Source organism: Aythya ferina (genome assembly GCF_964211825.1).
Source record: "Aythya ferina genome assembly, chromosome: 10".
Taxonomy (NCBI): domain Eukaryota; kingdom Metazoa; phylum Chordata; class Aves; order Anseriformes; family Anatidae; genus Aythya; species Aythya ferina.
The window spans coordinates 15,882,813-15,907,998 of record NC_140306.1 but is presented as its reverse complement, the minus strand read 5'-3'; the positions used below and the strand labels follow the sequence as shown (position 1 = coordinate 15,907,998).

Below are 25,186 nucleotides of genomic sequence, written 5' to 3'. Positions count from 1 at the left end.
TATGATCCAAAGTGTTTTATGCAGTACTTGACTATGTAAGTTCTTTCAGATAATGCAAAATGCTATATAATGTTTTCCCAAAGGTAATTTAGTCAAGTGGTATCTGTTACAACTTTTTCATCCTGCAACATCTGTAATGAAAGAAGTTTTTGAAATGTTATGTTCAATATTCTCTATTCACTTCTTTAAGTGAAAAGAAGAAGAAAAAGAAAAAAGAAAAAAAAGAAAAAAACAAAACAGCACTAAATATTTATGGGTTTATCCCAACCGGGGGCAGGGTGTCAGTTAGCAAGGAACATGACATATGTAATGATACTTCGTAGTTTGTACATTGGTATCATCAGAAGAATGTATTTCCATTGAATGACCCTAGCAGTTGGAGCAAAATCATTGAAATTACTCTTGATAACATTTAGGTGTAGCGGCTTAATGCCTGAATCAGTATAAAACTTTTAAGTATTGTGTTAATTTATATTAGGAGTATATATTTTAGGGAAGAAAAAGCACGTTGGTGAGACGATCACTTCTTTGTCTGAAAGGGAGATCTGTTTAATACATCTTAGGAGTTTTGTAATTGACGTCTTCCCTACTTTTAGATGGAAAATGAGTTCCAACATTTTTCCACAATATTTTGGGCCTCGCAACTGTACAGAAGTTGTTGACATCATTAAACAAGAGCTCTTATTTCATGTCTGCTGTTTTTCCCCCCATTTAAAGTATTTTTCAGATGCCAAAAGAAATAAAATTAAAGCCTTTTCCCTTGAAATAGAGAATTTGGGATTCAATGGTGACTATCTATAATAGAAGGGTAATGTTACTAAATAAAGAATACCAGCAGGGCACTCTCTTTTGTTCATTAGAAAACAGAAATGTTTGTCTTTTGAGTGAGTCAAGCATATTATTATGAACTAGTCTTTTTGGATTGCCATTTATACTTCTATCTCTTTTCAAGAAGACAGTAAGGCTATTGTGCAGGGTTTCCTCCAAATGAGGTTAGGGTGCACAGTTGACTGCCATTTCTGGTCCACTGAATCTTTATGTGTCTCCTGCATGGATAAAAAGCTTTAAAAGTAGGTGTCTAATTTAAACACATGCGTTCTTTCCAAAGAACTTCACCTCTGTGGTTAGGACATTCCACAAGATGGTCGTAGTGTTATTCTGACCCTCCTCTAAGCACTGATTTGGCCTGAATTTTGGTCTTCCATAATCTTGATAAATATTTTTAGCAATAAATAGTTGTATAAAAGTTATAATGTATGTTGATACTGCATGCTCATTTTGCTTTTCTACACTTAAACAGAAAGAGTGACCCTTTGCATGTTGTTTCAGGCTGTAAATCCAAGGAGGCAATTCCTTGCAGTGACACTGTTAAGTGCCACCACCTCCAAACAAGTAGAGGTTTTCATGGGTTACTTTAAGGAGCCTCCAACTTCCAGAGCACCAGATATTGTCTAGCTCTGTAAATTTACAATCTACAGACTTGCTTGTTGAAAATTGCTTTGTATCGATGTCATCATGATAATTGTGTAAAATTATTTTGGTAGCATCTTCTCATATTTCTAATATTTTGCTGGCTGTAATCTTGTATTCTCTGAAAAGTACGTGTGTTAGAACATAGTATTTCACATAGTATTTCAAATTAGAAAATATTTTTCATGAGAGTTTCAACTAGTTAACATTTGTGTTACTGTAAAACAGAAATGACCAACTGTTTATTTTGTTGCCATGATATAGTTTTTTAAAAAAGGTTGCCCCTTGAGAAATATTAAAAGTTTCTTTTTGTAAAATAGCAACCAAGTTGTTGGTAGAGAAATGATGAAATCATATTTTTCAGCTCTGATCTTTTTTTTTTCTTATTGAACACCAAGGTATTTTTGCAGTATGTGAAAGCATGATGCGTGTTTCAGAATCAAAATTCAGAAATGGTGTCAGCAACTCTCTATAGTGTTACGTAAAACAGAATTAATTGGGTGAAATCCACTTTGTTGTCTTGGGCCATTAGGAAGCTACTAGTCATGCCTGAAACTTCTTTTTGGGGCAAAGCTGAGTGATTTCTAGCTTTGACAGCAGGGGATCTCTTTATTCTTCATTAAACTGAAACAGAAAATGGAGAACAGTATGCACTTACTATGGGCTCTACATTTTGGGGAATGTAAAGGTTCTAACAGCCTCAACACATGGAAGAAATAATAGCAATTTCACTTAGATTCAACTGAAATTACTATTAATTTCTGTATTATTATTATTATTATTTCTTGCCTTTTTTCAAAAGGAAGTGCTTATACATTATCTTAGAGGAAACATTGACTCTAATTATTGCTTCAAACTCAGAAAGCTATCCAAGCTTTCATGGTAACAACCTTATTTGTTGGACACCTTTGCAGTTTTCATCTTACCAGATGTGTATGTCCCTGTGCACAAAACAACAACTCAGGCAGATTCTCAAAGTTTTCTTATGATTTAACCAGTGGAAAGATCCTACTCAATGTCAATGCCAACTTATTTTCTATTAAAAAGGTGGTAATCACAAGATATGTTCTGTTATGGTGAAGCATTAGCATCATGTTTGAGCTTATAATGGGACTTGCCTGAAGGATTTAGCAGCCCTTGTCCAAGTAAGAACTTGTATGTATGTATGATGCACACGTGAACAGTACAGATAATGACTTAGAAATATAACAGAATATAAAGCCCCAAATTTCCTCTTGTGCCTAAAAGCATTGTGGTTTTGGAGTTACTAATGCTGTTGAATCCTAACCTTTGCAGTTCTTGGCCTCTTACCGCCTTTATATTACCCTTTCATAGTTTCAACATACACATTACACCTATGTATTCAGGTATATGTACCTTACATTTGTCTATGGCTGGATTACTAACAGTATTTTATTCAGATTTTTGCCCTACTCCAAGCAGTTTGCTCTCTTAAATGGTTTTAAAAAAATGGTTAATTTGTTAATGAGACATCTCTTTGCAGTCTTAGCAATCTGCAGCTTGTTCTTTCTTGATTCTCTCCAGGAATATGAACTGCAGCTACTTCTGCATGTGGAGAACAGGAGAAATGAGAGCACTTCTGTGCATCCACCCAAACCTGATTTTGGTTCAATATTGTTACTTGATAAAAGATCAGCTTAACAATTTGCTTCCTCAGCCACATTCTCAGCAAGTATTTGCATGTTTGCACGCACTGAACTCCTGTTGGCAGTCATTATGCCACCTGACTAGGAGTAATGGGAAGTCTCTCCAAGCAACTCAGCTGAGCTTCTTGTTGATCAGGTGGTGTCAACTTCTATAAGACTTAACAGATTTTCGAGAGATTGGTGCCACTGGGGCTCACACAAATTATTTCAATTCCAGGAGAATATTACAAGAAGGTTATTACAGGGTGTGTTTCATAGTATTTCTATAAGAGCCTTCTGAGACAAATAATACTTTAACAGAACTATATTCTATTCTTAAATGCCTATTCAAGTATATTAAATTACAATGCAAGCCTGCAAAGATTATTTACTCAAACATATTTTAGAGAATAAACAGTAGCTGTAGGGGTTTTTATTACTACTATTTTCTTGTTTGTTGAGCTGTCTTTGCATATTTTTACCCTTCTGGTGGCCAGAAGATTCTGACTTTGTTCCCATATTTTTCTTGACCAAGAATGGTCAGGTCACTTCTCTGTCTTACTGTCACAAGCTGTAAAATGGTTATAATCCTGTTTATAAAATTATTTGAGACTCACTCTTAAAATGTAGAGGGATTTATTTATTTTATTATAAACCCCTTTTCACTTCCAATTTAGCGGCTGATTTTGAAGAGTGAGTAGACTTAAACTGCTTACATTTGGCATATGGAAATGTTATCAAGTTTAATTGTCCGTGTATTTCTTAAGTGAGCAACCATCCATTTGTTACATAACATCCATCCCTTGACTTCTTTCTTCTTGGTCTTTTGCCTGTGCTACTGTTCTGTGCTGTCTCCAGAAGGTGTTTCCTTCAGTCTCTGTTTCACTGCTATGGCATTGTATTTGTACCATAACTTTACTTTGTCATGTTATGTTATCAAGTGCTTCTTGTATGAACAACTCATCATAGCGTAGCTTCAAATAAGCGTGGTACTCATTGTATTAAGTGACCGGAGGAAAGATCTAAGACAAATGACTTGCTTAAAATTCACTTTTATGGTATCTTAAAAGTGAAAAAGCACATACTGGAGAAAGAAATCATTACCATACGACTAGTGACCAACAAAATATCCAAAGCAATCTTTTTACAAAAGTCCACATATCTTAGAATTTTTTCGTACAAGAGATACATTGTATTTTAACTGCACATGAAGTACCAATGTGCCTTGCAGGTAATAGTTTATATGAATAAGAGAGAACAAGGTAATTTTGCTTTCATCATGATTGTATAGCTTCAGAGAAAACAGAAGTCAGGTGTTTGTATAGACTGTCTATAGTACGTTAAAATGGGGGAGGGGAGGAACCTTCACCGTTAAGTGGTCATGAGTGATGTATTTATGCTAATTATATAGCACATTTGCTGGCAGTAGATTGGGATGTTTGGGAAATGCATCATGCAACCCTCAATTCCAGAGTGAAGGGAAGAAAATTACAATTCAGTAGTTGATATGTATCCCTAGAAGGTTTTTATGGTGTGCAGTTGCTTACAGCTTTTATATGCCTTTTGAAATGTCAGTCCCTATATTAAGCTATTTCATCCTTTGTTCCCACCCATTCTGAAGATTAAGCAGCATGCCTATAGTACTGGAGAAAAGAGTAATTTTTTTTTCATTCCTTACAGAATAGCCCAAGAGCAAGTGGAAAGTAATTGTGTGAAAAATGATTTGTCAGTTATCTCTGATCATTTCCTATCACAAGCCTACTCTTTCAAAAAAGTACTGTAGAATTTAATAAATATGAAAGATGTTAGAGTTACTTTGAATTTTAATGGAATTTATTCTTTAAAAGAAAAATATTAGGTATTTTCTATTAAAAAAAAAAAAAAATAGAACACTTTAGAAAAAGAATGTAATATTAAAACCGGAGCAGAATATTAAAAAGGCTTCTTTCCTTTGAATTCTCCAAGAGATTGAACTCCTTTCTAGGGATACAGATCTATTCATAAATACTTACTTTGTGTACCTAAGCAAACATTAATATCAAATCACCTGAAACTGCTGTATCAATATTGTCTCTACAAGTGTGATCTTTTGACTATCTAGAAGTTTTCAAATAACTACTAACTGGATGTTTGAAAGTTTCAAGGAGGTCTAATTAGTCATATAAATAGGCAACATGATCCTGTTCCTGTACAGTATAAAAATCTGATTAAACTAAGGATTGTGCAAGTGAATGGGACCTACCATCCTTGTTTAAAAATAATAATAATAAAAGATAATAATTTATAGACTGTTTAAAAAATCCAGACAGAAATTAGTTCCTCTAACTCATCAAATTCTGCACTTGAATACTGGGGTCATCTCTCTAAAACAAAGAGTTTAGTATTTTTTCCTTGAAATGTCAGGTGGAAGAGAAAAAAATCTGTGTAGGAAATTTCTCCAGTACCAGGTATGTTTTAAGAAATTTGATCCTTGCACTACTTGAATGTTCATAGTTTAGGGATTTTCATTTGTATCATTTTTAAAGCTAATGCCATCATTTAAAATGACTTAAATTCAATTAGTCAGTTTAAATTGGAACAAGTTGAGTGTTTAGCTATATTATTATCTTTTGAAAGTGCTCTCAGGCATATGGTGAGGACCCAGGTGTGGACTCTGTGATCCTTGTGGGTCCCTTCCCACTCAGCATATCCTATGATTCTTCTGAAATTTGATGTGAGGGTGTCTGAGCTCACAATATCATCTGTTGAAGTAGAAGTTTCGTCAGTAGAAATGGAAATAGAAATTTATGACAGTCTTGAGCTTCTATTTTTACATTTAACCTTTCGTATAATGAAACAATATAAAGAAATGCACCAATACCTTACTACAGTAAATAATGTCTTCTGTATAATTTATCGCAGTAAAAGGGTTTAGATCAGAAATAGACAGACCTTTTGGTAGCAGAGAATAAATAAACCTGTTTGTCTAGAGAGAGGTTTTGCAATGCAAAAGTTAGGTATTTATTTACTCTTCTGTGGTTTAAGAACAACACTGCAATAGGATCTTATGCACGAAAATGCATGCGGTGATAGCTGTCTCGTGTTGATGTAGTTGTTTTCAAGATGAATGTGTTCTAGACGTGAATCTTCATTCTCGTCCTCTTCACTGTTGTCATTGACATCGTCGGGATGAGTCCTGCAGATGCGTTCTGGAGGGACCGTCCTGTGATATTGTGGGAGGGATTATATTTTAATTAGTACAGATACTTCATAACTTCATAATTTATTTCAGAGATATGATTTATTAAGATTTGAAAATGTTGTTCAGTAAATTAAATTTTCTAAGATATTTATTTAAGAGCTTTGGAGATCATTCTTTCTTAAATTCTCTCCTTGCATTTTCTCATTTATACCATGTTATTCCTTTTCCTGAGAAAAGTATTGCCAAGTTGTATGAAAGTATGAAACTTACTGTATAACATACATAAGATCCTTCATCTATCATTCCTCTGTTTTGGAAACAGTGGAAATGAAACAGAAAAAATGTCTGACTTCACAGCTGCAGCTGACTGAAAAGTACTGATAAGACACTTTCAGTGGTCATAAACAGCTGAAAACTCTTTCCATTTTTTTTTTTTATAACCGGTTTGGTCTCTGACCCAAGAGCAGAAAAAGCTGGTGCTTTGCTGTGCCTTATCCAACTGGAGCTGCCCTAGTGGGTCCCAGCAGTATTACAGAGAGGTTTCCTGGAGAGAATTGGTGCTCGGCATCTCTGTGAGCGTTTTTTAGAGCTAGGAGGGAGGGTGAAACCACATTATTCTCCTATTACGTGCAGAAGTAATGCTGCAGTGGAAGACCTGGGATTTAGCTCCTCCTCCAAATTTTAAAAAAGAAAGGATTTACTAAAAGTCCTTAAAAGAAAACATGTCATATAACTTTTATTTTAATGTCAATAGTGTAACAAAAAGCTTCCTATTACCTTATTTTATTATTGTTCAGTCTTAGAAAACGTAATTTTCTCATTTCTTCAATTCCAAAAGGTACAGACTTCAATTCATTGTGATCCAAAAACAACTCTCTCAGAGAGTGATATGCTCCAAAAAATGATACTGGATCTACTCCATCATCAGTGAGTTTGTTGAAGGACAGGTAGAGATACTCCAGCCCTGGCTTCATATGACCAAAGACATATCCTGGAATCCTTTCAATCTGATTTCCTATAAGTACCAGGTGTAGTAAGGATTTTGGCAGATAGGAAGGAACATGATACAACTTATTATAGGAGAGATCAATTGATTCCAAGTTCCTGCATCAAAGGAGAAAGAAAATGGGATGGAAACATTATAGCGTACTGTGTTGTAAATGCTACAGTCTCTACAAAACAATGCTTTTAACATGGTAACACAGAAATTCACAAAAAATCTCTTTTAAAAGAGAAATTTGTTTCTGTTAATGGAACAGAATGCATCTGATGGAACGTTGTCTATGTAATTACTCTGGGAACAGAAGGAATTGAAGTCATTAATTATCAGTCAAGCATAATGATTTCTGTTGACAGGAAGAAATCTACAGTAATGAGTAGAGATGGGGTTGAACAGAGGAAACTTGGGCTTAGTTTGTGATTGATAAGCATTGCAGAATTGTAATAATAAGTGACCCTAGAATGTACATATTAAGCTTGGGAATTTGCCATTCATACCATTGACATGGATTTTTAAATGTTATTCTAAAGCCCATCTGAAACTGAATTGTTTTGTGAATGGCTGCTTTAGAAGCATTCCAGATTGCTTCCCTCACAGAGCTGAAAGCAGCTGTTAGTAACAGTGTGTTCTTTTCAGATTAAGCAGTTTATAAATCTACAAATCAACTGCTAGGACTGCAGCTGATAAGTTATGGCAAGATACACTGTGTAGCTCAACACATCCTTTCCACAGAAACTACTTGAGTATTCCATGTGCTTTAAGTAGTGAGATTTTAAGTAGCATTAACTTTTGTGAAACAGAAGAGTGGTTTGGACAGTAGTCTTATTTTAGTCAGAACAGTCCCATTGTCTCTGCAACATGACCCACTTCTTAAATTTTGAAGATTTGGATGGTTGATGACACATGGATGCTCAGCTAATATCCTTATGCCTTCCAAAACCCATCTTGGTATATATTGTGATATGTGCTAAGTACTCAACAGAGCTGGTATCATTGGAGCTATTTTTAAAGCTTCAGAATGATAACTAGCAAATGAGGAGAGCAGACAATGCGTGTTTGCCAGGTCTGCTCTAGTTGAATATTTTAGTTTACGTGTGTGTTTGCCAGAAGAAACAAAAGTGGTGCAGTCTTTTGCTTCCTTCATTCTTACTGCCAGCTCTGCTTATATTCTGCTCTCACATTGTATTCTACTCTTATGTAATGGGGCTGCACAGTCCTCCCTTATTTACTTATTTACTTACTTATTTACTTCTGTGTTTTTTAATCTAATGGGAAATAATACTAGCACAATATTCAGTTATCTTAAAATTACCTCTGAGATAACGTATTAATACAAAATTATCATATAATTGTATGGAGTACTATTGATAATATTAATTATTTGTTTGGATGGTCAGAAAAAATATCTACACTTCTATGTTAATATGGTACAGGTTTGAGGTATAAGATCACTTTTGTTTTAAAGCTGACTGGTTATTTCCTAGATTATACAATTTAAGCAAAGGAAAATTAAGAAAAAATAGCTAAGAGAAACTGTCAAATCAAAAGATAAACATAATTCCAAGTTAAAATAATAAAGTCTAAATATTTATTTATTTATCTGACTTATGGATAACAGAAAAAAATAAAACTAGTTTAAATGATTCTTACTTACTCTTGGTTTATCCAAGCCAAAGGTGCTATTCTGTGTTCTTCTAATTTATTATGCTTTAGCACAATGACATTTATGTTTCTTGTATGGTTAAAGCAAATTTCTGATACTTCTTCAATTTGATTGTTTTCAAGGTATAACTCCTATAAGAGCATTTGGAAAGGAAATTTGTGTAAGCAAAATACAATGTCAGTGTTTTACAAAACTTAATGCTGTGAGTCTGCAATGTATCAAAACTGTGGTTTACAAAAGCAAAGATTAACTTCCTGATAATGGCTTGTAGCATCGGATAAACGTGACATGAAGAAAAAAAAAAAAAAAAGGAGCAATGACTAAAGTTTATGAAGGATCTGAAATAGAATTTAAGGGCTGCAGAGGAGGGCCTTGGGAAAAGAGAAAAGTGACTTCTTAGCCTGAAATTCATTGTCTGTATGCTTATTAAGTGTTGGTTTAAAATTAGATGTTGCCAAAGCATATGAGCAAGTAGAAAAACTTGTCAGGTGTTTGCTGTAGGGACCAAGTCAGTCAAAAAAAGAAACCTGTAACATGTGAGTGAATGGGAAGTGGAGAACATTAGGCCAAAGAAAAGTTGCAGGCAGTAGCTGCAGCAGAAGCTATTGCTATAGAAAGATATTGCTGGTGTAGCTAGAGCTAGCTTTCTGTATTTTCCTTTCACATTTCAGGTTATGGATGATTCCAGGAATAAAAAGAAATAAATACAAGGACACTGAAATCAGGAAGAAGAAAGGGAAAGACAGAATTGAGAGAGATCATGAAAATAATAGGTAGCAAGAATGATCTTTGAAGAGAAGACTGAGGTATGTTACAAATGAAACTATACTGAGAATGAAGAGGGGGAAAATATCTTTCACACTTGTCCTTAAATAAAACAAATAGATAAATCAAAACAAACAAACAAAATCCAAAACAAATGTAAGTTCAAATTCTAGGCAGAGGAAGGAGATAGAGGAGAGTACCAAAAGAAGAAATTATTTGATTAAAAATCAAGAGAGGATGAAATTGCTCAGGGAAGAAACCTGTTCAGCCCCTCATCCCCAAATGAGGAAGAACTTAGCAAAGATTTGGAAAAACTGGAAAAATGAGACGTAAATCTTTCAAAAAAGGAAAAGGATGGTTAGCTATAGGCATGAAAGGAGCTTTTTTGGTTTTCTCTCCCTTCCAGACCTAGACAATCTTGGTTCCTTCAGTCTTTCATTATGAAACAGGTTTTCTGTTTCTCTGATTATTATTGTTGCTATCTTGTGAACAATGTTTTTGCACTAGAACATTATGCTGTGTGACTGAACAAACAGTCACAGATAGTTTTCTTAAATTTTCTTGCAGGCTACGCTATTTTGTGAGAGTATACTAGAGAAATTCAGACTTGAGAGACACTGTTTGGGATAAAGTTGGTGTTAAGTAAATTTCTGTAAAGAAAAATTTAGCAATAAGAATTAGTATAACTAGAAACAAATATTTAAAATTAAAATTAATCTTCATCTGATGATAGTAAAGCAGTAAAAAGGATAAGTATGGCTGGAAAATAAAGCTTGCTTTTTTTTGGTTTGGTTTGGTTTTTACCTCAAGAGTAGTGGGAAGACCTTGTGGGATAATTCTAAATTTATTTCTTCCCAGTCGCAAATAAGAGAGACTTTTCAAAGGATAGAAGGCCAAAGGACTGACATTTGCTTCACTAAGTTTATTTCCCTCTAATTCCAAGGTGACCAGGTTCTTTAAATCTGGAGGGAAAAAAAAAAGTAGGAATTCCTGTTAGTGAATGCCATCTCATATCTAGTTAATTCATATTAAAGCATCTTAAACATTAATATAATCAGTTCACAGTAATGAAAAAATGTAGCCTTTTCCTAAAAGGTTCATTATCTCATAGTCATAGAATTAGTTTTGATTAGTTTGTAGAATTTTAGAGATTTAATAGAGGCTTCTTATTTATAGTTTTCTCTCCTACTCAGAACGGAAAAGGCAGCTGCAAGAACTGGGGCTAGTTCTTACAGGTCCTTTATGCCTTACTGGCTCTACGCAGGCTATGTGTCTGCTGGCGCTGACCTTTGTGCAGTTGCCCAATGATCCCACGGGTCTCCCGTCACTTATGTGACAGTGGATGTTACCCTTTCTTAGTCATTCCTTCCCTTCCCTGTCTGACTCCTTTCAACCACTTACTGTACCGAGTGTTGAGAACCCTTCACAGATTACACTGTTCCACCTTCCAAAGGAAACGATCACGTAGATCTCAGCCATCCAAATGTAGGTCTCAGAAGAAAGCAGTGTTGCTCAGTACACGTAAGCAAGAAATACTACTTCATAATGCTTAGTTCCTCATTCACATATAAACCACATAACTGTGGGGTTTTTTTTGATTGCTTGTTTGTTTTTTAAAGAAGCTTTATATTGTTCCTCCTAATAGTACAATCCAATCATTACAAAAACTGAAAGTTTCTTGTTACTCCTTTGGCCTACATTTCCTTTGTCTCAGCTCAAGCATTTTTATTGCTCCATAGAGAGCTGTATCACTAAACTAATCCTGTTTCCATGGGGGCCCTTTTGGCAGCAGAGGAAAGGGAGCAAAAAGTAGTCAAATTATGACATGGATCATGTATCAGCCTACATTTAGTTTGACTTAAAATAATCATGGGTTGCTCTGATTGTGTTATTTGACACAGAGCAATCAGGTTATGGGTCAGGAGAGTACGTATCTTCAGCATACTTCAACTTTTACTTAGAAACTTTAAATATAACTTTATTGAGAAAGTAACAATTGTATAAGAAGGAAAAATGCAATTTTAAAAAACTCGGTCATGCAAATCTTTCAGCTTTTGATGCCTTTTGAAAACATGAAGCTTAAAGTTAGTAATTATTTCTCTGGTTATATCCAGTCAGATGCATTTGGTTGAATAGTCTGCTTTTCAGATGTATTGTAATCTTTTCATATGATCAATATTATTTTTCTGAATACCTTGTAAGGCATCTTCATCAATGGCATGGAGCTGGTTGTCATTTATTTTTATTTCTTCCAAAGTTGATGGCAATCTAGAGGGAATATGTACCAGCATATTTCCATCCAAATACAAGCGTTTGAGCTTTTTCAGGATCTTAATTATAAGGATGAAGAAGAGAATGCAGATTATCAAGGTCTAAAATACATGGTTAAACATACAGCATGATCACAGTTACCATTTCATTAACCACAAGGATTTTGAAGATTTTTTCAGTAGCAGTGCAGTACCAGCCAGTGTTTCTTACTTATGATTATTTAACATTTAATGCTTGGTTAATGTCATTCAAAAATCTCTGGCTGTTCTTGATTGCAAGAGTAATTTCTTGAAATAACCACGTTTAATTGTATTGTAATTATACTGTGGTTATATGTATTAGGTGTAAACTGTTTTAGATCCAGGAACTTAAAACTGGAAAACTTTCCTTCAGGTAATAATATTCAGTCATTGGATAATAGAAGAGTTAGATTTTCTTACTTTGAACGCATGTGAACCTATGCCAGAAGAGGTAATATTATTTTTACTCAAATCAATCCATTCCAAATTAGGTATCCCATTGAATGCTTCATCTGAGATAGTAGTAATAATGTTTCCTGGGACAGAATTCAAGAAAACAGTTTGAGTTACAGTATGTATTGAGTTGTGTAGTACTGTACATGTAAAAATATATAACAGAAATAGTTGTATTATATAAAATATTTATAGATAGATATGTTTATATTACTATTTAACCTCTAGTATATAAAAAAAACCTTGAATTTTTAATTTATTGTGTTAGACTCAGCTGTAAAATTATTAATGCATTTCTATGATAAGAAATTGTTATATATTAATGCTACTGCTGAGTGGATTTGAGAATGGTTAATGTTAATTAGAGAGAAAAATAATAAGCAGACCCACTAATTACCTGTAAGGTCTAGACTTGTGAGATCTGGATCTGTGATGGGTGGTATTTGTGTAAGTTTGGCATTAATACAGCTTACTGTGGATTCTGAGGTGGAACATCCAGATGGCAAAGGAGGAGCTTCTATAGGTGGAATAGGAATGGGGAAACGAGATGGCATTCCAAAAGTACCATCATCTTCATCACTTTCATACTGTTCTTCCTCTGTATCTCTCTCTCTTGTTCTTATTTCTTCCCTTTTCTTTATTTCTTCTTTTTGAAGTTGTAGGTCTTCCTCTTCAAATGATAGCCTTCTTTCTTTATCCTTTCTTGTGACAGGCCTCTTTTCTTTCTGATACACTTTATACTTATGTCGATTCTTTTTGCCTTTCCTTCTTCTTTTCTTTTCATCCTTCCTATGAGCATCTTTGTCTTTAAACTCTACCACTTCTGTTCTGAGCAGTTCATCTTTTTCAGTTTTAGTATGTGCTGATGGCAGAACATTGGGGTTGTCAAGGTCATTGGGTGCTGGAGAATCACCAGACAACTCAGTTATGTCATCCAGTGAAATAATATTTGAATCCAATGAAGAAGCTGACCAGGTAATGAGAATAATAATAAAACAGACAAACAAACAAAAAAGTCTGATGAGAAGGTATGAAACTAAAGGTTTAGTAAACAATGTACCCTTCACATAAAGATAAAAATAAACAGTAACTGTAGAAGAGTAGTATTTCCCTTAGAATATGATTTGAAATAATGATAATATGGTGTTATATTGCTACTTGACAGAAGAGTCAGACTTTGATGAATGATTAAGCCAACCAAGAAAAACATTTTGTGGGTGGGTATGACCCTCTGCAACTCTAGGAAAAAAAAAAAAAAAAAAAAGCGGAAAGAATTGAACATAACCTTTGTTGCCTTCCTTTTTGCATTAGCATAATTATTATTTTTTGGCTTTGATGCAGAGGTCTAGAGAAGTGAAAAAGTATGTCTGGGAGTAGGAGGAAGGTAATTTGAATAAAATTCACAAAGGCTATTGCATGTTCTCCTGTGTAAGGGACTGCCAAGTGTAGAGATGGCTCTAGGTGTAGAGGTAACCAGGGAAATGTTTTAACCCAATTGCCAAAGTGAAGCTTTTACTAGCGTAACACGGCAAGTTTAATAAATGGAGTTGAAATGTTTCAAGCAACATCATTTCTAGTTCTACAGTTAATTTCTGTCCTGCCTCAGTACATTTCTCTGTGTGTGTGTTAGACATACACACACAAAAAAAAAGCTGAATAATAACTTGACAACAAGAGGAGGTTAGGTTTAGTACTTTGCAAATGGAGAGTACTGGGAACAAGTGGAAGGAAATCACATTCTATCTTTATCTCCTCAGTTTCTTTTATTTTTAAAAATAACACTTCTGTATAATTTGTTTGAAGCACAAGCATGATTGTCATCCTTTTGTTCCGCTTAACTTTCTCCTCTTGATTTATATCTAATAGCTGCATGTGTTTTTACACTTTTAACAAATACTTTCTAGACTTGATACTATATTGATAATAGTGGCTAGTATCCTGGCTAGAGTCTTTTGTGAATGGAAGTGGGATATAAAATGGAACCAGATGTTCTTTCTTGGTATATTGAGTAAATTTTTATAAATGTAGGAGAAAAGATGAAAAAAAAAAATATATATATATATATAATTATCTTTCTAAATATCAACTCATACTCATCTAGACCTGCTCTTTCCACATAATTCAGGGCTTGTTTTCTCTGTAACTGTATAATGGGTAGCTAGTAATACTTGATAATATTAAGTGTAACTTTTATGTAAGGTTTTGCTTGAGTTAGGTTAGAAACAGTAAAAATATTATGATGTACTTTACCAGTATCAGAACAAACTGGGCAGCATTCTCCTGCAGGTATAATAGTTTTTGGACACTTCAAAGGGTGGCACATAGCTGTATCACAGATTACTTCTCCTTTTGAACAGAGACAAGTCACACAGGGCTTGGGAGACCAGACAGCTTTATCAAACATAATCATCCCATTAGCTGTGCACTGCCCCTTTTTTCCTAAGAAAAAGAAATAGAAAGCTTAAACAGAAATAAAAACAAGAGTTTACATCAAAACTTTGAAAATAAGCACTACTATTTCGTTCTCATTTTGAAAACACAAAATATACTCCATTCTAAGTATCATATCCTTATTCCTTACTTTTCTTGATAGCATTGTCTTCAGTTAATGAGTATTCTCTAATCTCTGTTTGTCTGCTCCCACTGTTTCAGGCAGTTGTTGTAATAGTTATGCCAATTGATGAGGACCCCTACCAGCTTCATCTTTTAGAAAAACTCCCAAATTATTCAAATTCAGAGAGTTTCTTAACATGGGAAAACTAAATCTGGATGGTGAGTTTCTGGGGGACTTGTGCATGACATCTCCTCTTTCCTCTCCATCCTTAGAAATGAAGGTCAATGAAAGTCATGCATAGGTACAGTTGAAAAAGAAGAAGAAAATTTCTTCATTACTATGACATTAAAATGAATCACACAGAACTTGAGAATTATTTTTCCAGGTCCCCTTCTGCCTCTCTCATGTGAAGGGACATCTTTACTAATGTCTTGCACACTAAATGAGAAATTTTTGTTAAGGCTCTGAGGAACTGGGCAGGTGTCAATATTCACTTCGTAGTGAGTGTTCATAGACAATGCAAGTAAAGTCTGCACTGTAATGCCTAGTAAGATGCTATTTGCAAGCATACCTCTGAACCTGGTGAACAACTTTACTCTATACATCTTCCTTTTTTTCTGCCTGACTGCTGTAAGAATGCATTGCTGAAGGATTCATTTCAAGCTGACAAACCACTTCTACATTATGTGCTGGAAAGGGCAAATTAAAGAAAAATTTTTCTCTTTTCCTAAGGATGGTTTGACTTTCTCCTTCAGCCAGTATAAAGATTGTCTAATACAGTGGAAAAATCTTATCTCAATGGAATTTACGTGCAAGAGGCTTTCATTTGAGACAGGCATTGTCACTAGAAGGATTGTGTGCAGAGGTAGTTTTAACACCACCTTCCTTGCTTCCTGCTTGGTTGCTCAGTTGTAAAGGGAGAATGGGTAGGAGAGTCTCTAAATATCCTAAGAAGACTTGTACAGATTTGCTTCAAATAAAAGCTTGAACTACATGTATCTCTGATATTAATATTTAACTCAAAATCTAGCATTTTGCAAAAGTCCTTCAAGGCAGTTCTAGTCTTAATTTCATAACAAAAGTATTCCCATTGGACATGAACTTGTTTTCTAAAATAAATACTAATTATCAGCATCATCCTAAGATTGGATGATAGAAAGGGGAAAAAGGAAGCTTTTCAACAGTTATGTCCTGTGTTTTTCAAAGGTCCAGTAAGTCCAGGTTATATATATATAGTTTCTGCAGCATAAGGTTGTGCTCTGATCAACTAAAGCCGTATTAACTGAGGGAGGAGATGAGTTAGCCCACACCAAATGTTAGTTGGCTGTAAGTCTTTGCCACTCTACCCAGGTATCTATAATCCTACTGTTTGCTGGATCCAGACTTCTGGTTTTTATGTACTTGCCAGTAAGCCACTGTGTTTCTTTTAAATGATCTCCAAAGGAAACAAAAGGACGCTACACTTTCTCATGTTAAACAATAAAATGTCAGCTGTTTCTGGGGAACATATCTGGCTTGAGGTGGAAATTCTTCTGTACTTCCTTCAATTCTTTATTTTGTTTGGGCTACTAGACTGTATCTGAAATTGGTGCAAATCTTGTCTGAATTAGCATAAAGATATGGGATGGCAGGACTTGGCCTCTGCCTACTTCTCTAACAAATTATTCTGTTTTCTGTGTGCATGAGAGTTACTTAAAAGACAAAACAAGCATGTGTGCTCACAGGCAAAGAAGGTACCCCTTTATTGCTTTGCAGAACTGCTATCAGTCCTTCCTTTGGAATTCTTATACAAGACGGAGTAAAGACTGGGTTGAGATGCCCCTTAAACTTCTTATTCATTGAGTAGGGAGAAGTGACATTTAAAACATATTAGAAATAGTGCAACAACAGCATACTTCTAATTCTGCTCTGCTTAAAAGGCAAACTTTATTTAGTCTGTAAAGGACAAACAACTGTAAATTTCCTTATGCTGTGGTGAACTCTTTGATTTAATTTAAGTGAGTTCACATGAACTTTATGTGGAGGAAAGAGATATCTTTGGTTGCCATTAAAATTCTCTTTAAGCTCTTAATTTGCATCCTGCAAATGGTATGTGTAGATTGTTTATTTAGGCTACTCACAGCAGAATAAGTAGCTAGAAGAATGATAATTCAGTTCTGGGTTTTGGATTGCATTTTTTTTTTCTGTTTTGAAGCATGATTAATAATAGTGTTCTATTATTTAATAGGTTCTGTTTTTTCCAAATCTGACATTAACTTGCAAAAATTTTGAACTTTAAAAGCTAGACTAAAAAATACCTTGTGGTTAAAGTGTTTGGCATATAAGCACAGGACTTTTAACCTTTGGAAATATGGTGTAAATCCAGCATGAGGTTCCAAATAAAATGAGTTCAGTGGTTTTAGCTCAGCTTTTGGATGCAAGTCCAGATAGAAAGAAAAAAATGGGGAGTGGCTGGGGGGGGACTATGCATTATTTCAGCATGACTGATGGTCTCTGTCAGAGAAACTGGAATATCTTACATAAAGTGTATGCAATTTATGTGGCATTTTCCTCTGTTTAATATATATATATATTTTAAATTAAAGTTTGACATTATGTATTAGAAGAGCAATACTGTAGTATACACTAGACATGATATAGTTAAGAGTTTTTCTAGTTTCCCTTACTTTAAACTATTCAGTTTGAAATGGTTCATCCTTTTTGAAAGTAAGGACTTGCAACAAACAGTAATCGTTAGGAAAATATGACTAAAATATGTTTTGCCGTAAAGTTGAGACCTATTAATATAGCGGTTGTGCCTCCTGTGTGTGATACACTTAAAAAAGCCTAAATTTTGCTTATGAAATTAGATTATTATCATTTTATGTAGAGAAAAGGTAGTCAGGGCTTTCTTATTCATAAAATTGCATATGGTGTTTTTATTCAGTGTGTGATCCTTTAGTGCTGCAATGGAAGCCTTTGTATTCCTGAGCTATAGAGCAGACATGACCCTATATTGGTCTTTCACAACATCCCAGTGTCTGTTCTTCAACCTTTAAACTTCTTTCTATGAAAAGAAATGAAGCATTATAATACCTCAATGATTTTTCAGTTGGTTAGTAACTAGGTTTTCAAAATTAAAAATATTTATAGTAGTATTCAGAATTTTTTATCTTTACAACAGATGTCTGGTTTTTAGACTCTTGCTGAGCCTTAATTTCCTGTTTTGTGAGTCCAAATTTGCCATCTGTAATGTTGAAAATGTCTGCAAACAAAAGTTGTAGAGCAAGAGTGTTCTGTCCCTTTTCTGTGCTAAGGACCATAAAGATACTTAGATATATAAATTTTCAATTTCTTTCTTGTCTTGTATTCCTTGAGGAGACTGTAGAGAGTCATGTTAAAATTACTAAGGTAGGCTTTAGTAAAGACCAATGAAATTATGGTGGTTTTTTTTGTTTGTTTCTCAAAACATAAAATTTGTTTGTAAAGTAACCTTCATATTGCAACTATTACTATGTTATTGATTTATTTACAAAATAAATAATTAATCCCAATCTACTGCATGTAGACATAGTTTGAATGTTGCTTTTTAAACATGAGAAAAATTCAAGACCTTAATTCATTTTAAATAACACTTGTGTTATTGGTGTTAGGGCCTCAATTGACTTTGGAGATATTGAGCAAGACATTCTCCAAAAGGGCCTTCAAACTTGCTATACATTTGAAGCTATGAAAATACTATCCCAGCAAAATTTGAATTAGATATAATGAAGGGAGAATGCAGACAATTTGCAGAGAATTTACTTTTACATGGCAAAGCAGGATTATCTGTAATGCTTAAGCATAGATAATTAAAAAGCATCATATGCTAGACATGGAGTTATTATAAAAGGCAACAGAGTTACTTTAGCAAAAGGTAATCGAATTTTGTTTCACTCTGTGTTGCAAATAGAGATAACATAAAGCTTTCAGGATTTTACATGTTTCATTTGAAATCAAGAGAAAAAATTAGTCTGCAAGGTATTTGTCTACTCTAAGTAGTAGAGGGGTTTAATTCTTACCTGGTAAGACACTATAACTAGATTCATGTCCACCCAAACCTATGAGAGAGTCAAATACTCCCATAACACCGTCATCGATATTAATGAGAGGTATGCTGGGTGCTACAGCAACCGGAGCTGGAAGCTTCATCCTTGGCTGTCTCAGAGACCTGCGCTGAGCAGTGGAGCCCTTCCCTGCTCCTCCATTGCGCATTCTTCTCCTTTGCTTCCTAGGAACTTCACTAGGTTCATTTTGAGAAAAATCAATACACAGAGAGACAAGCAGCAAACAGTAGACAAATGATGAAGCCTGCATGCTTTCGTGTGTCTCGGAAAATGTCCTAGAATGGGAAAGAAGAAAATTAGATATCTAGAGAGCTTTTAGTGTTGTGTCAGACAAATATTGCACTTTTTAAAGCAAGTGGACCAATGCATGGTAGGTCAACGTAAGCAAGTTTCCTCTTGGAAATCAATTGCCCTATGAGAGCTCATTTAAGCAACTTTACTTCTGTGGTTCTCTGACCATTCAAATGTACCACTGGATAGAAGGATATTTTATCAGCTGACTGCTGAATGAGTCAAACTGAGTATGAAACTGTTATCTTTTTCAATCAATCCTGCAGCTAAAGAGGTACTACCTTTGCATTTAGGAGTTGAATCTGTACATTTGCAGTGCCAGGAGGCGTTTGTAGTTTAGCAATTGTTATTGCTTCCAGAAAGGGTGCTCCTGAGAGCTGTGAAGTGTTTCTGCATTTTTTTTGATTCCTAATATTTCTTCCAGGTTGTTGTAACTTCTGAACTTGGGAATGGCAAAGTAACAGAAAAATGCATAGTTCTTTTTTGATATTCTGCTCCAAATGCTCCCTAGGTTTATCATTTCTATGCAAGGTAGTTGTCACCGTAGATGAAAAGAGATGTACTTTTGCTTCCACTTCTAGCCATCCTCTTGTTTAATGGAATCTTAGTTCTGCGTAGGTCGTCTAAATATGGCAGTCTGTAATGGGTTGTGTTCTGCATTTACTTTCCAAGAAACGGAGTATGTCTGCATATTTTGAACCTTGCTACATACATTGTAGTGCTTACATTACACTTACTGTCACCAATAGGTGGCATTCCAGAACAGAGCAGTCAGGATCCAGCAGTATGCATGGAAACCATATCAAGCAATGGCTATCCCAGTGGGGTAACTACTGCATGCATACCCAAAGTTATTAATGCTTTTTCATAGCTCTCTTGGCATTACTATTTCCGAAAGGAAACTCTGTCCTGGGACCTATTTAACTGAGACTAAAGATACTGTTGTTCTTGTGATGTTGAGAATTAGTGACTGCTGATATAACTTGAAACTTATAGCATTTATTCTTTGTGTCCAAGATAAAGCTTAGAGTATGTCCATTAGTTTTGTCTAAGGAAGTCAAAAGGGGATTCAAAATTGCTTTTTCTTGATGTTTGTCAGCCAGGCTTTATATTTAGCCTTTCTCTTTGGAGTTAGTCTTACAGTTACTTATGTTGTGTTAATACTTACCTTGTATTACTTTAAGAACCTGAACTTTCTGCCTGAAAGACTTTTTTTTTAGAAGTTTATACATCTTGGTATTTTCTGATTAAGGGAAACGGTCAAGTTTTTCATTACAAGTTGCCTAACTTTTCTTTAACATAAGGCATGTGATTGCATATTTTTTTAAGCTTTCTAGAGCATAATTCTTGTATTCTGTTTTTAAATGGGAAGTTGGCAGTAAATAAGCTTAAAAACAATATGGTTTGATGTTTTCCTAATATTTTGGTTTCTGTGTTCAATTATTTTAAATTTAAAATATTATAGCAAATATATATTTATTTACAGAATTTTGTTAAGGTAAGCTAATATTTGTATCCCCACTATTAAGGGAACTTGAAATCCAGGTGTCTCATACAAATTCCCATGTAATGAAAACAATCCAGACTTGAGTTTACTCACATCACCTTCTACCCATGAGAAAACAATTATTCCAAAAATGCTGTATAGACTGTACACTGACTTTTTATGTAAAGAAATTATTGTTAGTTAACATATGAAATAGATGGAGAAGCCTGTACTCTGCATTGGTGATGTCTGTTCTTTTTCAGGAAGTGCTTGCTTCTTGGTACCTCATCTTGCAGGACAGATGACCTAATATTTTTGGTTTCTAACTTTCTTGTATGGTAATGACTGACTATAAAATTACACAGTAAACTTCTGTTCCATGTGTTTGAATGAAAAGCATAAAGAGCCCTTAGGGAAAACTGAGCATACAAAGAAAAGTCTTGAACATCTGTATTCATTCTGTTGAGTTAGTGACATCTCAATTATGGTCACATTTTTATAGTACACTTTGTAATAACACCATAGCTACATAGTAGCAATATTGGTACATTACATTTAGTTCATTTTAACATTTAACCATTCCTTCCTGCGACAAGTCTTATAGTGACATTACTGAAATGCTTTTCAATTCTCAATATAGGTATTTTTAAGTCAGGAAAAATACAATGTGAATTACATTACATTTACTGTACAAACTGTCTCAATATTTTCCTGTTTTGCAGTATTTGCAATATAAATAATAAAACTATATTTAAGATCCAATTATTATAGAGTGAAAATTGCCTTCATAAAATATTATGACAACAAATTTTAAAACAAAAACAAAAAGCACCCTCCCCAAGGGAATGTCTTTTAGGCTAACCCTCCTGTTCATATCATATATTTTCACCCTAAGTCAGCTTTTCAGTAGTGAAAACTTAATACTACTACTTAAAACCAAATGGTGTTCCTTGTATGCAAAATACTGAGCTACATTTCTACATTTATTTCATTGGCTTATTTAATAAGTGGTGTCTCACATTTTAAGACCAAAATTGTGAATATCATACAAGAAAAGGGCCTTAAATGCATTGGGCCTTTTATAACCGTGTCCAGAATCCTCAGATTATTATCAGGAAGTTGTATTTAGCATAGTGCCAGCCAACTTTTAACTTGACAATTCAACCTGTTCAATTTATAAGACTTTTGTAAAAAAAAGATTAGGTTTCAAAATAAGATTATAGACAGCTAATAAATTCAAATTGCTATATTTTCATGTTGCCAGACACACTCAACATGACTGCATTGCTATACCTTTTTGATTTTACCCATAAAAGTTTAGATCATGCATGATATGCATAAGCATCTTTAAAACCTTTACTTTTATCATGTACATTCAGTAGTTTGCATCTTTTAAAATGTTTATCTTCAATAAGTTCAGTAACTGTTATTTTGTTGTTATGGTAATAGAAATAGTTAAATTTTAAACCAGTGATCCTTTAGAATACCAGAATATCAGAATTTATTAAATAATCTGTCTTTATCTAAAGATAGTCTTGAACTGAGACCCGGTCTAAATTCAAGCATCTTTCTAAAATGTCATAGTTATTTCTCAAGATACACAGGGGTTAAAGTGATTTACCAAGATTTTTCACATACCCTCCTTTAAATTGATTGCACAGAAATGAGTTACATTTAGCCATACCAGCAAAGCTAATTGCATTTTCAGTTAGTTTAAGCTTGAAGTGTGTGGCAAACATTCACACCAAACACAAAGCAAATCAACTGGTATTGCATACTTAAGCTAGAAAAGCATTTATGTTCAGTATTACTAAAAATAGCTAATATTATTTCATACATATTTGCAAAGTTAACATGTAGTTTAAGCCATTCAACACCATGCTTTAAGGAGTAATTTAAAATGTAAAACATTTTACCTTGTAATCTAACCTAACAGGAGATTCTGCTTGGTGTCATTTAGTCTCCAGTTGCAAATGAAACAAAATCACACTGATATCTTTAAAACAAACAGAGAAACAGTAGGGGTTGTTGAAACATGTTAGATGATTCCTTAGTTAAGTCTGAAATAGCTTCTTTCCCTGGGGACAACGCGCTGTTCTGTTCTGTCTGCAGAGAATCAGCTAATACTGTTACTCGGAGAACTAAAAACCCCAGTTAAGCAAAATGAAAAGCAGCACAATACGTTCGGTCCGTAGGCTGACAAGGCACAGCTGGAAATTTCTCTTTCAGTACTTACAGTTGCATAAGGAACGAGAAAATGGAGTGTTTTTAAAAGACCTGAAAAATGTGCGTTCAGTTCTGGTTTATGTATTTAGAAGTGTTGTTTCCAGGTGGCATGAACTTAATGTAGATTTTTTATTGTACAAAAATATTTTGGATAGAGTACCCTTAGTATAAAAATATTTATTAAAATGAGAATGTTTCTTAAATTTGTATTTTCTTAATCCTCTTCTGTCAGCCTGTAATCTATATGAACCAAACCTTTTTATTGAAGGTTTTTTTCATGGAAACATTTTCTTTTGTCCTATTACAGCAATGATTTCACCATAAGTTCTATCTTATGCATGGAAAATAAAAAGACTGAAGCATTTTCCCTTCATTTTTTGTAAGGGTAATTACATCCTGAAACCTGATACTGAAGCACAGCAATCCAGAAGTTAGTAATCCAAATATGAGAACTGAGTTTGGGGGGAAGGGAGGAAAAATGGTACGTTACCACAAGTCCTTTGTATGCCAGCAGAGCCTTTTCCTTCATCCTCAGACAGAGCTGCTGCAGTGTGTCAGAGTCTGAGGAGACGATGAGTCTGCTTAGCTTCAGAAATGACAAATTTACCTGGTAGATGGAGTTGTCTGAGTTGTTCGGACGTTACAAATTTGTTGTTTGCTTGAATTCACACTCTGAGGAACGTTGAGACATAGTCAGGGAATGGTATAACCATTGAGTTAACCATAATTGTTAGCCTGCCTGTGGCAGAAAGACATTGGGAAAATTGATTGTCTCTTAAAATAGTTATTCGGTGTCTAGTGTGCTTTGCTTTGCAAAGTCAAAAGAGGAAATAAAAAACTTGTGTGTTTTATCTGGAACTGCTTAAAAAGAATGGAGGTGGTTATGCTGAAATGGAGCTAGCATCTGAAATGAGATAGCACACCCGGTTCCTGTGTTCAAAACGTTGCTCTGTATAGAAGGCAAGTCACACAGCAGGACAACAGTTGTTCTCGCACAAGTAAAGGATTAAAAAAAAAAAAAAAAAGTTGTGTGTGTCAGGTAAAAGTCTTTATGTATTTAAATACTGGTGTACTCACTCGAGTGAGCAGCATTCACTGCATTATGTATTTGAATGCTGCTTCTTATGCTTCTGATCATTGTTTCATGGCTATCTGCTGATAGTGTACCAGGCCCCCATCTCCTGAAAGCCTGCCCAGCTGGACACAAGGTCGCCTGCTGGTGGCCAGTGTGGTGGATCTGGCCAGCCTTCGCTCATGCAAAGCTCTGGTTTAATGCATCTGCTTTGGATGTGGCATCTCTGATGGCTGAATTCTAGGAAGTCCTCAAAGCTGGCTGTTTAAGTTATGTCATCACTGTATTTTTGACTAGGATGGTCTTGTAAAAGATCTCAGATGTGTGCAGTTCAGGTAATGCTCTTTTATTAGAAACAAAAAATGAGCAAAACCTGTAGTATTTGTATATATAGTGAACCATTCTTTATGTGAATGGTTCACTCTGAGTACAGCAGGTTGCCAGGATCTGGTTCGTCTGTACATATGGCCCTGCCTGTCCACCCCAAATGCACGGCTAGTCGTGCCATGAGTGAGCTGTGCAGTATGCACATTGTTGTCCATTAAGATGCCTTAATGTGGAATTGTCTCCTTTGAGAAGTGAAGAGACAATGATTAAACAGCAGTGAATAAAATAATTTTTAACTCCATCTTATTGCAAACTGCCAGCACTGTTACTTAGTGATTTAAGCAAGAGCCATAAGAGGTGTGAAATGAACATAAAATCAGCCTCTGGCATGAATTCTTTATAAAATCTCTGTTGACCTCTTCTTCTTAGAGCTTGTAATTTGTAGTGGGACAAGGCTTCCCCTCTCCTTTTTCTGAAACTACCCAGTGGAAATTATTCAAGGAAATCTTCAGTGAAAAAGGGGGGTTAGAATTTAGGTTGGCATCAGGCTTGTTTATAATGTTTCCAACAGATTTTTGTAACGTCCCTATTACCTATTAGGTGACAACAATATTGGATATAGGCTTTTAAGAAATTTTATGGTTGAAAAAAAATATTGAAAATTACTGATGTCTTG

The 25,186-nt window shown here is 34.7% G+C and overlaps 2 protein-coding genes across 3 annotated transcripts in view; one reads left to right on the top strand and one right to left on the bottom strand.

The window, feature by feature from the left end:
- CENPP (centromere protein P) overlaps positions 1 to 25,186 on the top strand; it is a 139,393-nt gene that overhangs the window by 89,236 nt on the left and 24,971 nt on the right. The window lies entirely within an intron of this gene.
- ECM2 (extracellular matrix protein 2) lies at positions 4,153 to 23,685 on the bottom strand. 2 transcript variants are annotated; one of them, XM_084531487.1, is made up of 11 exons: positions 23,602 to 23,685; positions 22,802 to 22,881; positions 19,064 to 19,383; positions 14,720 to 14,908; positions 12,867 to 13,436; positions 12,437 to 12,552; positions 11,920 to 12,055; positions 10,530 to 10,687; positions 8,952 to 9,091; positions 7,075 to 7,401; positions 4,153 to 6,318 (listed from the first exon to the last, which is right to left on the bottom strand). In XM_084531487.1, the coding sequence occupies exons 3-11, from the start codon at positions 19,356 to 19,358 to the stop codon at positions 6,117 to 6,119; spliced, it is 2,133 nt and encodes a 710-aa protein (XP_084387613.1). In that variant the 5' UTR covers positions 19,359 to 19,383; positions 22,802 to 22,881; positions 23,602 to 23,685; the 3' UTR covers positions 4,153 to 6,116. The 2 variants fall into 2 exon arrangements, with proteins under 2 accessions (XP_084387613.1, XP_084387612.1); XM_084531486.1 differs by lacking the exon at positions 23,602 to 23,685 and having other exon boundaries at positions 22,802 to 23,039.